This window comes from Vulpes lagopus, chromosome 7, assembly GCF_018345385.1.
Source record: "Vulpes lagopus strain Blue_001 chromosome 7, ASM1834538v1, whole genome shotgun sequence".
Lineage (NCBI taxonomy): Eukaryota > Metazoa > Chordata > Mammalia > Carnivora > Canidae > Vulpes > Vulpes lagopus.
In genome coordinates, this window is record NC_054830.1 from 9,998,342 (window position 1) to 10,021,877 (window position 23,536).

Sequence of the window (23,536 nt, forward strand, 5' to 3'; positions counted from 1 at the left end):
CGCGGCGCGCGGACGCGGCGGCCTGGCCAGGCGGGGCCGGAGCGGAGCAGGCCGGAGCGGGCCGCGCGCTGGCGGGGGCTCGCGCCGCGCCCGCCCCTTCCCCGCCCCGCGCGGGGCGCACGCGCGCTCCTCTCGCCGCCCCTCCCTCCGCGCGGGGACCCCTGGCGGGCGGCGCGAGGACATGGCCAGCGACGCCGTGCAGGTAGGCGCACCTGCGTCCGCAGCGCCCGGCCCCGGCCAGCGCCGGGGACCCCCGCCCGCGCGTTGCCGGGGCCCCCGCGGCCCCGGCCGGCCCGGGCGGGGGCCTCCCGCGTGCCCGGCGCCCCCTCCCCGGGCCGACACGGCGGAGCCGGCGCGGTCCCCTTCTCGGCAGGTGGAGGTAGCATCGAGGGGGAGCGGGGAGGTCCGGAAGGCCCCGCTGCACCCCCAAGCTCCGCCCCTCCCCGAGCATTAGAGGGGGCGCGGCGGAGGCGCCCCTCCGGCGTCTGTGGCTGGCTGTGCGTCCCGGTGCCCGCGCCCCCGCCGCTCACCTCGGCACTCCCTCTCCCCCGCCCCGGCGTTCGGTTCCGGCAGGTGCCGCTCCACCTGGGGCAGGTGCCTGGCGCAGTGGCCCGGAGGGGAGGAGGCCGTTCGGTCCGTGCCCCTCCCCCGCACAACAAAGCTCTGGCGGCCCCCGCCTCCAGACTGAGCTTTATGATGATCCGGACGCCACCCAGATTGGCACCTGTTGGCGGAAGTGTCCTAGAGTCACCTCATTAGGTTGAGGAATGGGGGACCCACAGTGGCCACCCTCAGGGCTACCAGGTGGAACCTTATCCCAGGCTGGGGATTCTCTTGGACCTGGGCACTACCTGGGCATGGGTGGCAGGGCTGGGTCACGCAGACACACTCAGCCTGGCACCAACCTGCCACCAGCCAGGTTCTCCGTGTACCACCTTGTGAATATCACAGCCTTGGACTCACCTTCCACATCTGTGACAAGCCGGGCCAGAATGACTTCTGACCTTCGGTTCAGAATCTGAGGCACATCCTGTGCCTCTGGTGCCCTCAATAGTGCCTCAAAATCCCTCTGTTGTCCTGTGGTTGCTGTGTAACTGGGTTTTCGTCTCCTTCTGCACCTGCCCCCATCCCCTCTGTGTCTCCCCCATGACTCCCTGTCCCCCACCCCAGTCCTGCTGATGGCCTGTCAGCCTTGCCGTGGAGCTGGGCGTATCTGGTGTTGCCGATCACATAAGGTCAGACCTTGGGGCTGGGGTGGGCCGGGGTTTCTGACTCTACCCCCGGCCCTGGGAGGGCTCTGTAGGAATCCCCTGGCACATGCATGCACTTGGCATGTGCGGAACATGACCCGGGTGGAGGCCGTGATTCCTGGAATGAGGCTGGACCTGTGCTGTTGTCCCCCCCTCCCATGTCTAACCCACTCTGTTCCCCCCTCCTGGTCATCCCTTGTGCCTGCTTGGGCCTGCCACCCTGTCCCTCTGTCTGTCCCGACATATGCCTGTCTGTTTTGTGTCCGGCAAACGGATGTCCTGTCCAGATTCCGGAAACGCCCAAAGCATTGAAATCTCCGGACATGAGGGTCTAGGGCCCTGGCTGCTCTGGGAAGAAGGGGATTCTGGGAGGCGGACCCTCTGGACCTGGGTCTGGTGTGGGAGGTGGGAGGTGGGGGAGCAGGGATTCTCCAAGGCTGGTCCAGGCTCCTGATTCGTGGGTTTGCCTTGTTGGCCCAGGGATCACCTCTGCCCTCTGGGTAGGAGTGAGTCACCCAAGGGAAGAGAACCCAGGAGGCTGGGCCTCTCTCCTTCCCTCCCTGCTCTGCGTGTTCTCAGGCCTCAGCTTCTCTTCCTGTCTGCCTGGACTGTCCTTATTTGAGCTGGCCTGGACCCTGGCTGTACCCTGCTCTGCCTGCTAGGGATGGGATGGGGCTGGGTGGTGGGCGGGTACTGGTCACCAGCTGGTAGTATTAGGTGAACTTGGGTTTAAATTCCAGCTCTGTCACTTTCTCACTGTGTGTCCTGGACCCAGTGCCTTTGCCTCTCTGAGCCATGGTCCTGCCACCAAAAAAATGGGTCTACAAGGGTGTTCATAGTCCAAAGGGAGAGATGTAGATGGGCCTGTGCTCTGCAGGAGGATCTGCTGAGAAATCCTTACTGGTGGTCATGGTCAGCAGCCCAGGGTGTGAATCTGTGTCCTTTATTGCAGGGTTTCTTGACATCAGTGCTATTGATGTTTGGGGCCAAATCATTCTTTGAGGCGGGGGCCGTCCAGTGCACCTTAGGATGTTGATCAGGTTCCCAGGTCTCAACCCAAAAGATGCCAGGACCACATCCTCCCCACCCCTAGTTGTGACAACCAAAAACCTTTCTGGATGTTGTTCAGTGGCCCTGGAGGTGTGTGTGGGGATAACCTACCCCACCCCGAACTGCTACTGTCACCTCTCTCAGCCTGTTTCCTCGCCTGGAGAGTAGGGAAGAATAGTGGCAGCGGCTCAGGATTCATGTGATGGGTTGGGTTGGTAGGATGGTGAGAGTGACACTCTCAGCTGAACCCTTGCTGGGGACAGCTGCCCTCTGGTTTGGCTGGGAGCCAACAAGGACTTTCCTCATCTGTGCAATGGGTCCTCCCAGTGGGGATTGTCATTCAGTGCCAGGCCTGACATTTGGACAGGGTGAGCAGATTCTGGGCACTCCTGTTTTAAATCCCAGCCCTTGGGCAGCTCCAGTGGCGCAGGGGTTTGGCGCTGCCTGCAGCCCGGGGCGTGATCCTGGAGACCCGGAATCGAGTCCCACGTCGGGCTCCCTGCATGGAGCCTGCCTCTCCCTCTGCCTCTCTCTCGGTCTCTCTCTCTCTGTGTTGCTCATGAATAAATAAATAAAATCTTTAAAAAAAGAAAAATAAATCCCAGCCCTTCCTCCTGCTGGCTGTGGGGCCTCAGAGCAAGTTATGACATCACCACTCCAGGCCTTGGTATCCTTGTCTTGAAAATGGGGTGATGACAGCACCCACCTCGTGAACTCGCATTAGGTGACCTCAGCAGAGCTCCTAAAAACTACTCTTCTTATTATTAATAGTCATACTTGGCTTTTAGTGGGCCGCTGGTTTGTGGGTACTCTTAACCCAGCCCTCCAGCACTGTCTCCTCATGATGTAGGGCTCAGAGAGGTGGCCCTGGCCTGGCTGGGCCCTACCTGTGGTTACAGCAGTGGGTGACCAGACTGAGAGGAAGCCGGAAGTAGGGACGGCCTGCGTCAGCAGGAAGGGGGCTGGCCATAGAAGCCTCACTGGCGGGCTTGCGTGTATCTGTGTGCATGGGGTAGGCACAGGGTGGGCACACACGTGCCTGCCTGTGTTTTGTGCAAACGCCTATAGGTACACGAGAGGGTGTATACACCTAGGGTAGCCCCTGGAGCCTGCATATACTCAAAGGAGGCTGGTCTCCATGTCTACACTAGTGAGCATGTGAGGTGTGTGCACACCTTAGCAACCTCCTAGGATGTCGAGGGAGGGCTGTCCCTGGTTGCCTCCTGAGAAGTCAGGCTTAGTCCCGGAGAGGGCACAGGGAGGGAAGGTCCTCTAGGTGCCCCAGAGCCCCAGAGCTGGCCCCACGCAGGGGATGCTGGGAGCTAGCAGGAAAGAGGAAGTGGCGGTCAAGAGGCCCTGGGAGGGCTGAGGTTCAGGAAGAGGGCGGGGCCCTCAGCCCGGACCCAGGATGGCGGAGGCCAATCCCCCTTTGGACCAGGAGCTGGAGGTCGGGGCTGGGGTCGGGGTGGGGGGCCAGAGAGAACCCCGGTGACACAGACCGGAGGTCCTGCCCTCGGTACCTCTTGATTTTGGACCAAGGAGAGATGGGTTTAGGAGTTCTCTGTTTTGAAGATGAAAATACGTGGGGTTTTTTTTGAGGCTCCCAGGTCGGGGAAATAGAGAAGGAAGGAGACAGGGCTCTGCTCTTTAGGGCCCGGTTGTAGAGGATGAGAGCAGGGGAGACAGAGCTTGCCAGGACCTCCTAGTTTGAGGGTACAACAGGAGAGAGGTAGGGCCCGTCCTCAGAATGTAGTTTGGGGTTATAGCAGAGGGAAGACGAGACCTGCCCTTGGCACCTCCCAGCGTGAGGGCATAGCAGGGAGGAAGGGGGCCTGCTCAAAGGATCTTGACCCCATTGTTTTTGGGGAGGGGTTGGCAGCAGAGGCCTGTCCTGATACTTCCTTGTTTGAGGAGCAGCAGAGGGACAATGGAGCCTGCCCTTGGGGCCTAGTTTTAGGGACAATAGAGGGGAGTTGGGGCCTACCCTTGGGACCTCCTACCCTAGGGGGACAGCAGAAGTGACAAGGGTTCTGCCCTCAGGACCTTGTTGGGGGGGGCAATGGGAGATGGGGCCTGAATTTAGGGACCTCTTCATTTGGGGGGGCACGCTGGTGAGATAGTGGGGCCTGTCCTCCAGAATCCTACTGCATAAGAAATAGATGAAGGGAGACGGGACAGTACTTATGGGGTCCCCTCGCCTCAGGGGCCAGAGGAGGAGGAAGCCCATGCCCTTGGGACCTCACAGTTTAGGGCAGTCAGGAAGCAGGGACAACACCACGTCTCACCTCCTGGCTTGGAGGGTCGGAGCATGTTTTGGAAGCCCCCGGCCGGGAGGAGGCCAGGCCAAGCTGGCTGAGCGCATTGGGCGCTGCGGTGTCCGGGCCCCACTGACCATGCTCCGTCTCCCGCAGAGCGAGCCGCGCAGCTGGTCCCTGCTGGAACAGCTGGGCCTGGCAGGTGCGGACCTGGCGGCTCCGGGGGTGCAGCAGCAGCTGGAGCTGGAGCGGGAGCGGCTGCGGCGCGAGATCCGCAAGGAACTGAAGCTGAAGGAGGGCGCTGAGAACCTGCGGCGGGCCACCACCGACCTGGGCCGCAGCCTCGGCCCCGTGGAGCTGCTGCTGCGTGGCTCCTCCCGCCGCCTGGACCTGCTGCACCAGCAGCTGCAGGAGCTGCATGCCCATGTGGTGCTGCCCGACCCTGCGGCTGCTGCCCGAGGTGAGTGGGGGGCTTCTCCACAGGCTGCGGGACTTTGGGGGTTCAACCGCCAGGGTTGAGCCTAGCCCAGCTGTCCCCACTGGCCTCCACACACAATCAGAAAAAAACACCAAAAACTAACCAACACCCAGGGAAAGCTTAACACCATCACACCACCAGCAGCCAAACACCAACAGCCCTACATGGTGTCACACGAGTATCTGAAGACTCACACAGTTGTAACAACATCTGGACAACACCCAAGGATGCTTTTTTTTTTTTTTAATTTTATTTATTCATGAGGGACACAGAGAGACAGGCAGAGACATAGGCAGAGGGAGAAGCAGGCTCCCTGCAGGGAGCCTGATGTGGGACTCGATTCCAGGACCCTGGGATCACGCCCTGAGCCAAAGGCAAACACTCAATTACAGAGCCACCCAGGCGTCCCCTGAGAATGCTTTTAAAAATTTCCTTAATTCTTATTTATTTAAAAAATTCTTACTTGGGGTCAAAAAACACATAACATGAAATTGATCATTTCAATCATACATGTACGGTTCAAAAGGGTTCAGTAAATTCGTGGTGTCATGCAAGACATCACAGAACTTTTCATCTTGTGACCAAGGATCCTTCCACATCATGCCAGTAACCAGAGATCCTGACACACAGTATATACCAGCACCTTGATGAGACCCAAGGATGGAGATGCTGGCATGCGAATCCCCAGAGACTTCCATACTACCACCCAGCACCCAGACAGACGCACACGTGGTCACAGCAACACAGGGACAACATCTAGAGCCTCTCACACATGATCACGCCAACCCCCAGACATTCACACCCACACAGCTGTCCGACCTTTTCAGATGTACATTATCCTATCAACAGCTAGAGACTTCCACACAGTCAGACAAGGCTTACAGACTCTCAAACACCCATACGCCACCTAGACAGGTTAGCAGCTGGAGACTGTCCTGTCATGTCAATTCTCAGAGACAATTCATTCAACACCCACCATCTCATATGATCACATCCGCACATAATGTCCCCCCTCCCCTCAGTCACACTGCTCTCTAGCACTCACACAGAAACATGCCAGCATCCAGGGACATGTGTGCCTGACTGTACCAACACCCTGACAGAGCCGGTATAGACACGGTTGTTAACCAGCCCGTGGGGATCTGAATGCACTCTTGTGCCAAAAGTTGGAAACATGTGCCTAGGGGTCACCCCAGCACCCAGGCCTCACACAGTCATTCTGAATAGCACCTGGCATTTCACATAGTTACACGAGCACCTAAGGAGATACATAGTCATGCCAACACCCTGTGGGCACGGGCATAACCACACCCAAACCCACAGACTCCCACACAGCCATAGAAGTAGTTGGGGGCTTCAGTACACAGTCACACCAAACCCGAGGACTTCCGTACACCTGGACGCTAAGCCTACACTCACTGATGCTGCTCTTGTCCCAGGGATGAGGGGAGGGCTGGAGTGGAGGGACCTTCTGGGCCCTGGCCCTCATTTCCTCCTTTACCTGGCCTTGGGGGGCAGAACCCAGGCTGGGCAGAGGGTGAATCCTCTCAGCTGGGCAGAGCCTCTTAGGTAGGAAAGTGAGGGCCATGGTTACTCTATCTCACCCGCCCCCTTCTCCATAGATGCCCCCCTGTCCCCTGGTGCAAGTGGCCAGGCCTGCTCGGCCACCAACCTAAGCCGCGTGGCTGGCCTGGAGAAGCAGCTGGCCATTGAACTGAAGGTGAAGCAGGGGGCAGAAAACATGATCCAGACATACAGCAATGGCAGCACCAAGGTAGGTGCAGCCTGTGTGCACATCCCCCTGTGTGCATGCACACCGGCAGGCAGATCACAGGCTGGGGGTGGGAACCAGGGTGCCACCTATATCTCTCTGCCCCATGGGAAGCTGGGACCCTCTGGGTTGGGGACGGAGGGACCGATGGGTGACTTAGAGGCCAGGCCAGGATGTGGGCAGCCTGTGGGGGCATGTGAGAAACAGGATGGCTGTGTGTGATGTTAGACACAAAGCAGAGCCCGTCCCCCCCACCCCATACTCAATTATCCCAGAGACTTGAGGGATGTCCACAGCTGGGGCAGCATTCGGCCTCTGCTGGTGGCATCGCGCTGACACATACACACATAGCAAGGGCAACACTTACACACACACATGCTATCGTCCTAACATCTAGAGACACACCCATAGTCATAACATCTAGAGGCACAGAGACTCCTATCAACACAGGCACACATGTATGCTGTCATAACATCCAGAGAGACAGCAGTAACAGCACTTAGAGATCCGTGGAGGGTCACCACTATGACCACCTCTAGACACAGAGACACATGCCATCATGTGACACCCAGGACACATGGCACAGGCCAGCAGAACACCTGACATACAGACACGCAGACCATTAAATTCACACCCTGAGCCTGGAGCTGTCACACAGATACCCCTGTGCCCCAGGCCTGGTGTCCCTGGACTCCACTTACTGCAGACTGTCTCACACAGCACCCCCCACTCACCTTTGAACTTGACTATGCGGCTGCAGTCAGGGCTACAGCCGCCTCAAGGAACCCTCACCCACGTGTATGCCATTCTGACAGCTGACAAATACAGTGCCTCTGGCTGCCAGGCACGGATCAGAGCCCGCACCCAGATTAGCTCCTTCAATCCTCAGCCTGGTGGCAGCTGATGCCTTAGTGTTCCCATCCTTGCAGATGAGGGAACAGGCCCAGAGAAGTGGAGTGGCTTGCCTGGAGTTACCCAGGTGGCAGGTGGCAGGGATTCAAGTGCCATGAGCTACATCTGCACAAAAGAATGCATGGATATTCCTGCTGTGTCATGGTCACCATGGCCTGTGTGGACAGAGGGCCAGCAGCCGGAGCCCAGTTGCCTAGCCTGCCCCTTACAGCCCACCTCTGCCTCCAGGACCGGAAGCTGCTGCTGACAGCTCAGCAGATGCTTCAGGACAGTAAGACCAAGATCGACATCATCCGCATGCAGCTCCGCCGTGCTCTGCAGGCTGGCCAGCTGGAGAGCCAGGCCGCCCCCGATGAGGCCCAAGGTGAGCCCCTCACCCTGAGACAGACGAACCTGCATTCTGGCCTGTGGAGCTCAGCTCCTCAGCCCAGATGGGGACCCTTTCTGAGGCAGAGAGGTGGCTGTTGTGACTCACAGGATGACCCAGACCCGTTCCTAACCATTTCCTGGCCTATTTCCCATTTTGTCCTATGGACGGTTTGTGCTAGGTCAGGTCCTGGCGGACTACAGCCTGAAGACCAAAACTGCTGCTGCCTTTTTCTTTGTGTGAATAAAGTTTTACTGACACACAGCCATGCCCATTCATTTACTGTCTCCTAAGGCTGCTTTTGCACTGTGACAGTGGAGCTGAGCATGGGAGACAGAGCCTGTGTGTTCCACAGAGCTGAAAATATTTACCCTCTAGCTCTTTTTTTTTTAAAGACTTTATTTATTCATTTGAGAGAGAGAGTACAAAGAGGGGGATGGGTAGAGGAAGAGGGAGAAGCAGGCTCCCAGCTGAGCAGGAAGCCCAATGCAGGACTTGATCCTAGGACTCTGGGATCACGCCCTGAGCCAAAGGCAGATGCTCAACCACTGAGCCAGCCAGGTGCCCCAACTCTCCAGCTCTTTATGAAAAGAAATTGCAGACCCCTGCCACCTTGTCATGTTGGCCCCAGTCGTGTAGAACTGTGGTGTCCACAGTGTGTATCTGTTTCCATGTATGTGTCCATGTGTGAATGAATACCTGGGAGCATCTTAAGCTAATTGTCCACCTGAATTTCATGACAAGACCTTGATATATGTTGTGTGCAAGGGTCATGGTGGCTGTGCTACTAATGTGTATCAGTATTAATGTGACATTGTGAGGACCAGGGGCAGTGTGTATGTCCCAGTAAGTGTGTTACCATGAGAAAGCGCTGTGCGAGCTGTTAGGGATATTAGTGTGTTCAGGCTGCTGTAACAGAATGCCATAGGCTGGGTGCCTTTTTTTTTTTTTAAGATTTTATTTATTTATTCATGAAAGATACAGAGGCAGAAAGAGGCAGAGACACAGGCAGAGGGAGAAGCAGGCTCCATGCAGGGAGCCCGATGCGGTACTCCATCCTGGGACTCCAGGATCACGCCCTGGGCCGAAGGCAGGCGCTAAACCACTGAGCCACCCAGGGATCCCCCTGGGTGCCTTTTAAACAACAGAAATTTATTGCTCACAGTTCTGGAGACTGGAGTTCCAGGATGAAGGTGTTGATCCAGTGTCTGGCGAGAGCCCTCTTCTGGGTTCAAAGACCACCGCCTTCTTGCCGTGTGTGTCTTCCTGTGGTGGTGGTGGGGGGGGTGGTAGCTTTGCAAGGGCCTCTCTTATTAGGGCCCTGCTCCCATTCAGGAGGGCCCCATCCTCAGGACTTGGTCATTTCCCAAAGGCCCCACCTCCTAACTAACACCTGATACCATCACATTAGGGTTGAGTTTCAATATATGACTTTTGGGGGAATAAAAACATTCACCCCGTAGCAGTGGGGTATATAACTCAGATGATGGTGGGTGTGTCTTTGGGGTATGGGAGGCGTCAGTGTGATTGATCATCTGTACTGGGAATACCTACATGGGCTTCTTGGTGGCCATGTACAATGGTATGATCATGTCCCTGTGCCTCTGGGTGATGTTGTAATCTTGACTAATGGTGTGATTTTGTCCCTGTAAGTGTAAGGGTCTTGGTGACTATCTGGACACATGTTGACAATAGGCCTGGGGGTGAGAGTGTGACTGTGTTTGTAAGGTGATGTGCCTGCAAATATCAAGGTTCCTGTGACACTGTGTCCATGTTGTTGATGTCTAGGTGAGTGTCACACACCTGTGAGTGGTAGCGTGACTCTCTCTGACAGAACACTAGGGTCCGAGTCTGGGTCACTATACAGGATGGTGAGACTGTCCTCGGACCCTCCAGCCGTGGGTAGTGTGGTCATGGCCTTTTGCCTCCAGTGACAGTGCGTCCTTATGCCTATCTCTGTGCCATCGAGTAACTGTAGCCATCCCGTATTGGGCCATGGCTGTGTCCCTGTGACTTCCTATTGGGTGTGACACTTGGTCTGTGTCCCTGTAATAGGGGATCTTTGGGCCTGTGACCGATGATGCCGCCCTGTCTGTGTGACTGTGTGATGGCATTTCTTTGCCCTATCCCTGTGCCTTATCCATGTGCCAGTGTGATGATGTTTCTTGGGCTGGAGGTAGAGCCCCAGAGTTTTGCCACAGTATAAATGTGTCCCATAGGATGTTTGTGTCTTGTGGTCCTGTCTCTCTGTCCAGTAACAATGTCCCTGTGTGGCAGTGTGACTGTATCTTTGTGAGAACGTATGTTCCTCTGCCTGTGGGTGACAGTGTACCTACTCTGGTGACAAAGTGAGAATGCCACGGTTACCCTGTGCATGACAGTGTGGTGATGTCTGTGTGACAGTGCTCTTGTTCTCCCAACGGCATTATATTTCACTATGTGGACAGTCACATTCATTTACCCAGATGACTCCTGCAAGAAACGGGGTTGTTTCCAATCTTTTGCTCTTAGATAGAAGGCTGCAGTGAATAACCAAGTACGTATGTTAAGGGCAGAGGTGTTTCTCTGGGATAAGGTTCCTGAGCTGAAACTGCTGAATCGAAGGGCAATTACAATTGTGATTTTGATAGATATGGCCAAACTGTCTCCATGTGTCCCTATGCCTGTGTGTCTGTCTCCTTCTGGCTGTCCAAATGGCCATAATGTCCCTGTGACAGGACCTGGGGATGAAATGGGACCCTGCCAACATGTCCTTTAAGCCTGTGTGGATAGTGTACCTGTGTAGATGACTGTCCCTGTATGACAGCCTAACTCTGTTCCTGGGATAGTCCCTGCGGGTGACAGTGTTTGGACAAAAGAGTGATTGCATCTGGGTGGAAGTGTGACTGACCGACTGTGACCGCTTGCTTGGGAAAAACGTGATACGTCTTGGTGGCTAGTTCCTGTCTCCATGCATGAGTGTGCGTCCGGGGCTGGGGTGGCTGAACCCGGGTCCTAGGCTGGCCTTACCACCTGGCACCCCACGCCCACAGGGAGTCCAGACCTGGGGGCCGTGGAGCTGCGCATCGAGGAGCTGAGGCACCACTTCCGAGTGGAGCACGCCGTTGCCGAGGGTGCCAAGAACGTGCTTCGCCTGCTCAGCGCAGCCAAGGCTCCCGACCGCAAGGCCGTCAGCGAGGTGAGGGGCGGGGCCTTGGCGAGGGGCGGGGCCAGAAAGGGGGCGGGGCCAGAAAGGGGCGGGAATTGACCTGGAGGGCCTTGAGGGATGTGGAGGCTTCAGCCGGGGGCGGGGCTTCAGTGGGCGGCACCTCGGCCGGGGGCGGGGCCTCGCCAGGGGCGGGGTCTAACGCTCCGAGAGCCAAGGAATAGGACCCGGATGGTTTGAGGGGTTGGGCCAGGTAAGACTTAGCTAGGCCCCCCCCAGCCACACTCTGTCCCTCCCGTCGCAGGCCCAGGAGAAACTAACCGAGTCCAACCAGAAGCTGGGGCTGCTGCGGGAGGCGCTGGAGCGGCGGCTCGGGGAGCTGCCCGCAGACCACCCGAAGGGGCGGCTGCTGCGGGAGGAGCTTGCTGCGGCTTCATCTGCAGCCTTCAGTGCCCGCCTGGCCGGGCCCTTCCCCCCAACGCCCTATAGCACCCTGTGCAAGCCCGCGCCACTCACAGGTGGGTCCCGCCTCCTCAGCTCTGTACTTTGGATGGCCTCTCCCCAAGTCCTGAGACCCCTAACCTAAATCTCCATTCTCCCTGCCCCTGGACTCCCATCTCACTGTTCCCTCCGTTCTCCATTCACCCTAACCCTGTAGCCCTGGGCCCCATTTCCCTAGGCCAGACACCCCCATGCACTCTGGACTTCTAGCCCCAGCTTGCCCGCTGATTCTGGACTCTGGCCCCCATGCCCACCATGTCCCCATCACTATCCTTCCCTACCTGGCCCTGGTATTTCCTACATCCAGAGCCCCCCAGCCCAGTCCCACCACCCCTCACTCTCAGAACCCTCAGTCTGGAACCATTGTATGCGCCCACCCTAAAGTCAGCCAGCTCCTCCCTCCTTAGACCCCTCAGCTACTACTTCTCCCTTAGAGACCAGCCTTGCCCTAGACCCCTGCCCCCATCTCTGACCTCAGGTCTGCTCCCTGAATCCTACCCCAGAACCCCTAGTCCAACCCGGCTCTCCATTGCCTTGATCATCAGCCTGTGCCCTAAACCTATCTTCTGTCACTAAATCCTGAGCATTCAGAGCCCCTTCCCAGTGTGGCCCACCCCAGTCTCCCCCCTCCCCCTTGTCACATATTTCTCACTTGGGCACAGCCATCCCAGTATCAGATCCCCTGTTCCACCCTGATTGTATGCTGGCCACATCTGGACATGTCCACTTCACCTGCAGTCCCCACCTTTTGGCCTGGCCCAGATGTGGGTCCCCCTGAGCCTGCCCCTCCCTCAGGAACTCTGGAGGTACGTGTGGTAGGCTGCAAGGACCTTCCAGAGACCATCCCCTGGAGCTCCTCACCCGCGGCAGGGGTGCCTGGGACCCCTGACAGCCGTACCACCTTCCTGAGCCGCCCAGCCCGGGGCCTTTACAGCCGCAGTGGAAGCCTCAGTGGCCGGAGCAGCCTCAAAGTGGAAGCTGAGAACACCAGTGAGTGGGCACTAAGGCCTGGAGGAGTGAGATGCGGTGGGGATCTTAGGGTGTCACACACTTGTAACACTTTAAAAAACTGATACATTACAGTCATTAGGATGGATTCTGTTAAGAAAAAAAAAAAGTGTTAGGGAGATAGTAGAGAAATTAGAACCCTCTGCAGTGCTGTTGGGAACATAAAGTGCTTCAGCCGCTGTGAAAAAACTAAACATGGAATTACTATGTGATCAGCAGTCCCACTTCTGAGTGTATACCCAAAAGAGATTAAAGAAGGGACTCAAGTTGATAGTTGGACACTCATGTCCATAGCAGCATTATTCACAATGGCCAAAATGTAGCAGCAACACAAGTGTCCATTGACAGATGAATGGCTAAACCAAATGTGGTATGTGTGTGCGGTGGAGTAGTTAGTATTCAACCTTAAAAAGGAAGGGCGTTCTGACACAGGCTACCCCACAGATGAAGCTGAGGACATCACCCTAAAGGAAATAAGCCGGTCACAAAAAGACAAGGACTGTATTATTCCACTTCTATAAGGTACCTAGAGTAGTCTAATTCATAGAAATGGAAGAAGGATGGTTGCCAGTAGCTGGGTCGGAGGGGAGAAGAGAACTTTTGTTTAGTGGGGACAGAGTTTCAGTTGAGGAAGATGAAAAAAGTTCTGGACATGGATGGTGGTGTAGTTGTACAACAGTGTGAACTGTAAACTTGAAAATGATTATAGTGATAAATTTTATGCTATGTGAATTTTACCACTTTTTTAAAAATCTGATGTATAGGAAAAAGTATGTATAAAAGAGGAATAACAATGGAACAAACACCCACGTTACCACCACCCAGGTCAAGAAATAGAACTCTCTAGAAACCCCCTTGCTCCTCCTCCCCTTTCTAGTCCCTTTCCCTGTCCAGAGGTAGCTACTCCCCTGACGCATGGTTATCATTTCCTTGCTTTTCTTCGTAGTTTTAGCATCTATGTACACATCTCAAAACAACAGAGTTTAATTTTGCCTGGTGTTTGAACTTTACATATGTGGAATCATACAGAATGTATTCCATGGTAATGGTGGCTTCTTCCATTTAACATAGTTTGGGAAGTTTATCCATGTCGTTGCATGAAGCTATAGTCCGTTCATTTATTTTAACTCCTGTTTAATAGCCCATTAGACTATTAGACTGAGCCATATCAATTGTGGGGGGCCTTTTAAAGTAAAATATAATAATTGTTGAATATCAGTTAATAAGGCTATGTTATAGCTTATATATTCTATTTATAGATATTTCTAGTTTGGGGCCCTTATATGCGCATATATGGATATATATGTATATATGCATCTCCCCATTATACCTGCATGCATTTTTCCAGGGTAAGTTCTTAGGAGTATATTGCTAGAAGTTGCATATAAAGCAAAAGTGAATTTGGATCTCTACCTCACATCATACACAGAAATCAACTGGAAGTTGATTAAACGCCTTGATGTGAAAGCCTTGTGAGGGTAGCGTAGCAGAATGTGATGGTGGAAGGGAGGATTTCTTTACTAAGATATGGGCCAAGATGCCTCCCCCCAACTCCAAACATTTCCCGACATCCTCCTCCACCCCTCATTCCAGGCGAGGTTAGCACTGTGCTCAAGCTGGATAACACGGTGGTGGGGCAGACATCCTGGAAGCCGTGTGGCCCCAGCGCCTGGGACCAGAGCTTCACGCTGGAGCTGGAAAGGGTGAGCTAAGTTGGGGGATGGCAGGGCCTGGATCCAGGAGGAGGGGTTCCAGACCTTGGGCAGTGCCAAATGATGGCACCCGTTCCTCTCCCTCCAGGCTCGGGAACTGGAGTTGGCCGTGTTCTGGCGGGACCAACGGGGCCTTTGTGCCCTCAAATTCCTGAAGTTGGAGGATTTCTTGGACAATGAGAGGCACGAGGTGCAGCTGGACATGGAACCCCAGGGCTGCCTGGTGGCTGAGGTACAGCCCGACCCCTGACCCTACGAAAATACTTCTTGCATCTGCCCACTCGCGGTTTTCTAGAAAGGGAAGATATATGTGTTGGATTGGTCTCTGAACCTTGATAGAGAAATACATATAATTAGTTACTTCAGTGACACAACTTAAGCTGGGATTGGTTTTGTTTTAAGGGAAGAAATTAAAAAAAAAAAAAGAAAAGAAAAGAAATTGCAAAATTTCACCAAGCCAAAAAAGAAAAGAAAAACCTGGTGGCACATCACGGAGATTGCTGTCAGAGCCACAGTCAAGTAGAGAGAAATTCCTTCTATAGTGGTGTTAGGGTTAGAGTCTAAATTGAGGTGTCCTGCATTTGGCACTAGAGACAAGTGTGCCATAGTGGGCTGGATCATTCTTGGTTGCCCTGTAGGGTGCTGAGCAGCATCCCCGGTTTGCACCCAGAGGGAGCCAGCACCACCCTCCCTCCAAGTTGTGACAATCAAAACAGTCTCTAGACATTGCCCTGTCCCCTGGTTGAGAGCCCATGTTCTAAATAACATTCCTAGCTGATCCCTTGTGGTGTGAGCCAAGCCCTGTCCTACTTGCTTTGCTGGCATTAACTTGTTAATCCTTACAATGACCCACTTCCACCCAACCCGAATCAGGAGGGATCGATTCAGGAGGGATCGTCATTAGTCACCTCTGACGGGGGAGGAAACAGAGGCACAGAGGAGGAAAGCCATTGGCCCTCTCATTCAGTCAAAATTTTCCTCAAAAATTCTTTAAGTGTTCCCCTAACACATACGCGTGCCCTGTTACATATCCACATCTCCATGTGGGAGTTCTGACGTGATCTCATAATCGAGCGCCACTGAAGAAAAAGAGCAGAAGGGCCGGGCAGGGCAGTGACATTGCTCTTCCATTAGGAAGACCGGCCAGTACCAAGCAGGAATGGTGGGGGTGGTAGGGGAGGGGGGCAAGTTCTGAGGCAAGCCTGCTGGCCCTCAACGTTCACTTGTAGCATTCTGTTCTATTTTTCCACCTCCCCCAGAGTGCCAGTCAATAGAACTTTCTAGAGTTCTGTTGTCGATGAGCCTATAATAGTTGCATTCTGTTGTAGATGGGAATGTTGTATACGTCTACCGTCCAACAAAGCAGCCGCCAGCCACTTAGAGCATGGCTAGTGTGACCAGAGAACTAAAGTTTTCATGTTACTTACAATTTTACTGAATTTAAATAGCCTTACGTGGCTAGTGGCGAGCGTATCAGACACACATAAAGTCACACAGTTCTGTGACCTTAGCGCCTTCTAGAAGATGCTTTGGAGTTGGGAGAATGCAGCTAGACTAGTGGCTTTCCCATACCAGCTGGAGGGCTTGTTGAAACACAGGCTGCTGGACCCCACGCTTGTATTTCTGACTCCGTGTGTCCAGGCAGGGGCCTGGGAATCTGCATTTCTGGCAAGGCCCCAGGTGACGCTGCTGGTCCAGGGCCCCACTTGGGGAATCATGACCCTAAATGATGTAGGACCTTGCTGGAGTTGCATGTACCTCTTGTTGGGTCAGGACCCCCCACCCCACCCCTAGAGGAGGTCTTGGTTGCCTGCTTCTTGACTTTCTAAGATGGCACTTCAGGAGGTGGCCCTACCAGGCACTGGGTTGGTTTTCTAACCCCTTAATAAGTTACAACATCTTCATACTCTGTTTAGATGTGGAGCCACAGTAATTGGAACCCGCAAAACATAAGGGTGTGCCTTTCTACGCTCTCAGGGCTTCCCCACCATCTAGAGCTGGGAGTGAGTTCTTACCCACTGGCCCTTCTCTCCAGGTTACCTTCCGCAACCCTGTCATTGAGAGGATACCCCGGCTCCGAAGGCAGAAGAAAATTTTCTCCAAGCAGCAAGGTGAGGTAGTGATCAAGGTAGAGAAGAAGCCAGGGGTCCCAGGAGTATCATGAAGGGTGACCCCCATCCCCTGTACCCCCCTCCCCCACCCCTCACCCCCAGGGAAAGCATTTCAGCGCGCTAGGCAGATGAACATTGATGTTGCCACCTGGGTGCGGCTGCTTCGAAGGCTCATCCCCAATGCCACGGCCACAAGCACCTTCAGCCCTGGGGCTTCTCCAGGCCCTGAGGTCCGCTCCACAGGGTAAGGAGGGTGCTCTCTGAAGTCTAGGCTGTCCCTGGTTGCATGCCGGGGTGCTTGGTCCCACACACACCCTCCTCTCTTGGTCTGCAGTGATATATCTGTGGAGAAGCTGAACCTTGGGACTGCCTTGGATAGCTTACCCCAGAAGAGTCCTCTGGGTCCTCCTTCCAGCCCATCAAGCCTGGTGAGTGTTCCACTCCTTTCCCCCCACACCTGGATCTTCCAGGCTTCTCTCCCCACTCAAGACCCAGACACCACCAGGAATTTCCCTGGGTCCCACATCTCTGTTGGAAGCAGGTGGTTGCATTCTCTATCCTGAATAAAAACATGATCTCAGGAGCCAGGCCACCTGGGTCCATGTTCCTGCCGCGTGACCCACGGCAAGCTGCTTCACCTTGCTGTGCTCTGTGCACTGGCCTGTAAAACAAGCATGTGTAAAACTCACTTCGAGGATAGAAGTCAGGATGGTGGTTTTCTCGGGGTGGGGTGGGGTGTCATTGATAGGGAGATACGAGGGAGCCTGTTGGGGTCATGGCCATGTTGTGCCTCTTATATATTTATTTATTTTTTAAGATTTTATTTATTCATGAGAGACCCACACAAAGAGGCAGAGACATAGGCAGAGGGAGAAGCAGGCTCCCTGTGGGGAGCCCGGTGCAGGACTCAATCCCAGGACACCAGGATCATGCCCTGAGCCAAAGGCAGACGCTCAACCACCGAGCCACCTAGGTGTCCTTATGTTGTGCCTCTTAATGTAGGTCAGAGATCAGCATGCCTTTTCCATAAAGGGGCATGGAGCCGATATTTTTGGCTTTGTGGGCCAGACTGTCTTGGTCACAATGACTCAACGCTGCCATTGTAGAAAACAGCCGTAGGGGATACATACATACACCAGTGGGCATGGCTGTGTTCTGGTTAAAGCTTTATGGATGGACACTGAACTTTATTTATTTATTTTTTAAAGATTTTATTTATTTATTAATGAGAGACGCAGAGAGAGAGGGAGAGGCAGAGGGAGAAGCAGGCTCCATGTAGGGGGCGTGATGTGGGATTGAATTCCGGGATTCCAGGATCACGCCCTGGGCTGAAGGCAGGTGCCAAACCACTGAGCCACCCAGGGATCTCCACTGAACTTGGAATGTCCTATCGCTTTCTCAGATCACAAAATATTACTCTCCTTTTGATTTTTCCCCCCAACCCCTTAAAAATGTAAAAGCTATTCTCGGCTCACGGACTGTACCAAACCTCATTTACCCACCCCCGCTGCGTGCAATGCATACCCAGATGGACATGTTTGTAAGAGCAGGCCCCTTGGCCGCCCAGCTCACATTTTATGCATTTTATACCTCATTTGAAAAAAAAAAAAAAGAAAAGAAAAAAGCAGGGGGGAAGCCTGGGTGGCTCAGCAGCTGGGCATCTGCCTTCAGCTCAAGGCGTGATCCCAAGTCTGGGTATCAAGTCCCACATTGGGCTCCCTGAGGGGAGCCTGCTTCTCCCTGTGTCTATATCTCTGCCTCTCTCTGTGTCTCTCATGAATAAATAAATAAAAATCTTTAAAAAAATGATAGTATATGCTTCTGTATTTTATTTACAATAATATAATGAGATAGGTCATCAGGTAAGTTTGGCAAAACAAAATCCAAAAGTTTAATACCATCAAATGCCAGGCAGGGCACAGGGAGACAGGCATGTAGATTGTTGCATCTCCTTAGGATTGTTGCTTAGGATAGCTGGTTGCCCTAAAAATGGACATCGTCTTGACCCAGGAGTTCCAATCCTGGACGCTCACACATGGGCGCATCCGGAAAGTTCACTGCAGCGGCTTTGTGTGGGCAAAAGTGGAAACGGCAGTGTCCATCCATAGGAGAGCCAGTGCTAAGTAAATGACGAGGTGGGCTGTGACAAATGAAGCTGGTCTCCCAGTGCTGGGACAGAGTGGTTTCCATGACAGGTTGTCCAGTGGGGGAGGCAAGATTAGAATATTGTCAATAGTGGAAACAAGTGAAATGGAGCCTCTCCCATCACTTTTACTTGTGTGGGTATAGAATATGTCTAGAAAGGTACTCAGGAAATCATTGATGGTGGCTGGTTCTGGGGAGGGTGGCTGGGGCACGAGAGGCCCATCTTTCCCACCTGATTGCATTTCTAGAACTGTGTCTGTAGTAGATGATGATGAACCAGTCGTAATATGTTCCCATTCACCATGTATTTTTTTTAAGATTTTATTTATTTATTGGAGGGGGGCAGAAGAAGGGGGAGGGAGAGAGAGGAGACTCCCTGCTGGGCGTGGAGCTGGATACAGGGCGATCTCACATCCCTGAGATCACAACCTGAGCCGAAACCAAGAGTTGGGCACTTAACTGACTGAGCCACCCAGCCCCCCCCCACCCTCTTCCATTTACAATATGAATTTTGACTCTTTTCAAAGTTACATGCCCATGTGGTATAAAGAATTAAGTAGCTTTTAGGGCAAATACCCATAAAGGAAATATGTAGGTAAATGGTAAAATATATTTATAGCATGAAAAAAAAGCAGTGAAAGGGGACAGGGAGTATGTGTGGGTATGGCAGGGAGTGGGGGGGTCCATTAGTTACTTAATATGATGGTCAGCTGGCCACCTGTGAAGGCGACATCTGCATGAATGGCCTGAAGGAGGTAAGGGAGGAGCCGTGCAGATGTCGGGGTGGGGGGATTCCAGGTAGAGGGAATAGCCTATGCAAAGGCCCTGGGCTGGAAACATGCTTGGTGTGTTCAGGGCGTGGGGCGAGGGATAGCGTGCCTGGAGGGCAGTGAGCAAGAGGGCAAGTGGAAGGAGAAGTGAGGTCAGAGAGGTGACGGGAGCCTCGGTGGCTATTGTGGTTATGGGTGCCTCTGACTTCCCTCTCTCTGCCACAGAGTTCCCCGATCCAGGAAACTACCACCACCCCGGAGCCGCCTTCAGAGACCCAGGAGACCCCAGGCCCCGGCCCTGAGCAGGTGACACCCCTCCCCTGCTCACCACCCACCCCCACTGCCTGCTGTCCTTGTCCCCACCAGTGTCCTCTCTCCACAGCCCTCTGAAGAAGTCGCCCCTGACCCTCGAGGATTTCAAATTCCTGGCGGTGCTGGGCCGGGGTCACTTTGGAAAGGTGAGGCAGGGGGCAAGGAGTTAGGGGAACAGGGAGTTCCCGGGCTGGCCATTAAGGCCATCGCTGCCCTTTGTGGTTCCAGGTGCTGCTCTCTGAATTCCGGCCCAGCGGAGAGCTGTTCGCCATCAAGGCTTTGAAGAAAGGCGACATTGTGGCCCGAGATGAGGTGGAGAGGTGGGGACCCAGCCCAGGCCCTCTGAGAACCTCAGTCTTTTCTTCAGGGAGATGGGAGACAGAGCAATGCCCTCTCTGGAGCTGCTGTGACAGTGATTCATAACAGTCACTAGCACTAATTAAGCTAGTACTTAAGATACTAACTCTTAGAAAGCACCCACTATGCACCTTATGTTCAGGAACTCATTCATCCTCCACGACAGACTGATGAAGTAAATACCATTATGGTTCCCATTCTGCTGATGACACAGAGAGGTTGAGCGAGTTGCCCAAAGTCACAAAGCCAGTAAGCAGCAGGTTGGGGATTCAAGCCTAGGGACTCAGGCTCTGAAGCCTGTACCCTTAATGGCACCATGGCCCACCTCTGCTTTGAGTCAGGGCCCTGGGTTCAAACCCCACCTCTGCCACAAATGTGCTTGGAGAGTCTGGGGAAGTCACTTTGCCTTCCTGATCCACAGCCTCCCTGTCTATAAAAGGGGAGTAATAATGCCTTTCTTGCAGGGTGGTCAGGTGGATTAAGTGAGAGGATGCATCTAGAGCATTCTGCACTACCTGGGCCCCTGCAAGAAGGCCCAGTAGAGGCGCTGAGATTGTCCCTAAGCTTTCTGACCTCCTTTTGTTGATCAGGAACCCAACTCAGATAGGCTTAAGCAAAAGAGGAATTTATTGCTCTGGATCAGAAAAGTCCAGGAGTGGACTACCTTCAGGCATGTCTGTATCCAGGTGCTCAGATGACATCTCTCAGTCGGCTTTCCTCTTTGTAGGCTTTGCTTGCAGTCTTCTCAAGGGGACAGAGATAGCCTCCTGCCCCAGCCATGTAAGACTCATCCAGTAGTTTTAGCCCTTCTTCCTTAATAATTCCAGCAGAAATCCTGAGATTGAGCCCACTTCCTTGGCTTGCCCATTCCCAAACCAATTCCTGGCTTGGGGGAATGGGGTGTTCCCATTAGCCCACCCTGGCTGTTCCCTAAAGGGATATCAGGGGGCTGTTACTAGGATGACAGATGGCTTCCGGGTGCGTGTTTAGCAGACAAAGCTGCTGAGGTTCAGAGATACTAGGCAGCTTGCCCAAGGTTGCACAACTACGTGAGGTCCTCAGCAAACAGCTAATGATCGAGGACCCTGGAGTGTGGGAGATGGGGTAGGGGACTGCTGTGGTCTCTGACCCCCGCCCCCTACCCTACCCAGCCTGATGTGTGAGAAGCGGATCTTGGCAGCAGTGACCAGAGCAGGACACCCCTTCCTGGTGAACCTGTTTGGCTGTTTCCAGACACCAGAGCACGTGTGCTTCGTGATGGAGTACTCGGCCGGCGGGGATCTGATGCTGCACATCCACAGTGATGTGTTCTCTGAACCTCGCGCTGTGTGAGCTCCCCACCCGCGCCTCAACCCCCAACAGGCAGTGGCAGCCCCCTTCCCCTCCACCCTTCGGCCCCTGCCTCCCCCCATCCTCCTGGAGTTTTTTGGGGGGATGTCTGGGGGGCTTTTGAGGATGTGGGAGCCAGGCTTCTATGGCCTTCCTTCCTGGCTGAGAGGCCTGGCTCCGTCACACCAGCTTCTCTCTGCAGCTTTTATTCAGCCTGTGTGGTGCTGGGGTTGCAGTTTCTCCACGAACACAAGATTGTCTACAGGTGTGTGCCTTGTGCGTGCCTCTGCTCCTGTACGCACGCTCCGCCCACCGGGGGGCCCTCAGGCTTCAGGCAGGGCCCAGACCCCCACTCATCCCTCTTTACATCCCCCTCCCAACCCATCACAGGGACCTGAAGTTGGACAATTTGCTCCTGGACACCGAGGGCTATGTCAAGATCGCAGACTTTGGCCTCTGCAAGGAGGGTGAGGGGCGGGGTTGGGATCTGAAGGGCTGGCCTCTGGGGTTTAGACAGAGCGGGGAGGGAATGGAGTCCCCAGCCCTCCCTGGGTTACCCCCACCCTGACCCTGGGATGGGGCTGGCTGGCTGGGCGGGCCACCCCACGCTGGGCTGGCCTACCTCTGGGAGCACCCCTCCCTCCATAACCTCACATGGCCCTCCTGCCCCCAGGGATGGGCTTTGGGGACCGGACCAGCACATTCTGTGGGACCCCGGAGTTTCTGGCACCCGAGGTGCTGACAGACACATCTTATACGCGGGCTGTGGACTGGTGGGGGCTGGGCGTGCTGCTCTATGAGATGCTGGTTGGTGAGGTAAGGCCCCAGGCTGCCCCCACCCTGCCTGACCCTGGGATGATGCTGGAAACTGCTTGTGCTAGCTGTGGGATCAGACGGGGCTTCCGTGTGCTGTGGGGTGGAGGCACCTGGCTTTGCCCCCCCCCTTGCCTCAATGTTCGCATCTGTAAAATGGGGTACTTACCTTCTCACATCAGCCAGCACCCAGGGGAAAGTGTGCTGGAGCCGAGGGCTTAGGTGGGGCTGGGAGAGGAGTGGCCAGAGGAGGGGCCTAATTCACCCTGGCTCTCTCTGTCCCCAGTCCCCATTTCCAGGGGACGACGAGGAAGAGGTATTTGACAGCATAGTCAATGATGAGGTTCGCTACCCACGCTTCCTATCAGCTGAAGCCATTGGCATCATGCGCAGGGTGAGGAGCACCCCCACCTTGGGCCTGGGCAGGGGCTCTGGGGCCAGGAGGGGGAAGACTGACAACTGTCTTCCCTCCAGCTGCTGCGGAGGAATCCCGAGCGGAGGCTGGGCTCCAGCGAGAGAGATGCTGAGGATGTGAAAAAGCAGCCCTTCTATAGGGTGAGGTCACCCCATGTGCCTAGCCAACTCCCCACCAGAGACCTGGTCACCCCCCCCCCCCAGGGCCTGGTCACTTCTCCCCTACCCAGACAGCCACTTCCTCTCTGACATTGTCCCCTCCATATCCTTCCCTCCCTTCATGCCCACTTACCCTCCTACACGCACATCTCCTCCAGGCTGGCCTGGTTCCTGGGTATGAACCTGGGGCTCCCTCTCCCCGACCCCAGGGCTCCCCATACATAAACTGTGATCCTTACTGGGCCCCCAGTCCCCACTGGACCCGTCCCTCTGTGACTCCTTATGCTAATCCCCACAGATGCAGGGCCGGCCGGGGCACCTCCTGCATCCCCCCACTCCCCCTGCTGACCCCCGCCCTCTCTCCCCCTTCTCCCCCACCTAGACACTGGTCTGGGACAGTCTGCTGGCCCGACGCTTGCCACCTCCCTTCGTGCCCACGCTGTCAGGCCGCACGGATGTCAGCAACTTCGACGAGGAGTTCACCGGGGAGGCCCCCACGCTGAGCCCGCCCCGCGACGCGCGGCCCCTCACGGCCGCAGAGCAGGCGGCCTTCCGGGACTTCGACTTCGTGGCCGGGGGCTGCTAGCCCTCTCCCCTGCCCCCGCCCCCCCCCCCCCGAACAAGCTCTCAGTAGTTTTTAAAAAGGCCTTTGGGGTTTGCCCCATCCATGCAGTCTC

General features: G+C 54.9%; 1 protein-coding gene across 1 annotated transcript; it reads left to right on the forward strand.

Moving 5' to 3' along the window:
• The first annotated feature begins 37 nt into the window (after nt 1-37).
• Nucleotides 38-23,504, forward strand: PKN1 (protein kinase N1). The gene is made up of 22 exons (XM_041760793.1): nt 38-202; nt 4,712-5,015; nt 6,656-6,807; nt 7,945-8,080; nt 11,116-11,261; nt 11,533-11,746; nt 12,525-12,719; nt 14,331-14,440; nt 14,538-14,681; nt 16,485-16,560; nt 16,663-16,804; nt 16,895-16,988; nt 19,701-19,770; nt 19,842-19,933; nt 20,016-20,107; nt 21,296-21,472; nt 21,676-21,738; nt 21,864-21,940; nt 22,147-22,289; nt 22,573-22,680; nt 22,761-22,841; nt 23,242-23,504. Exons 1-22 carry the CDS (start codon nt 182-184, stop codon nt 23,443-23,445), a joined length of 2,841 nt encoding a protein of 946 aa, XP_041616727.1. The 5' UTR covers nt 38-181; the 3' UTR covers nt 23,446-23,504.
• Nucleotides 23,505-23,536: the final 32 nt, after the last annotated feature.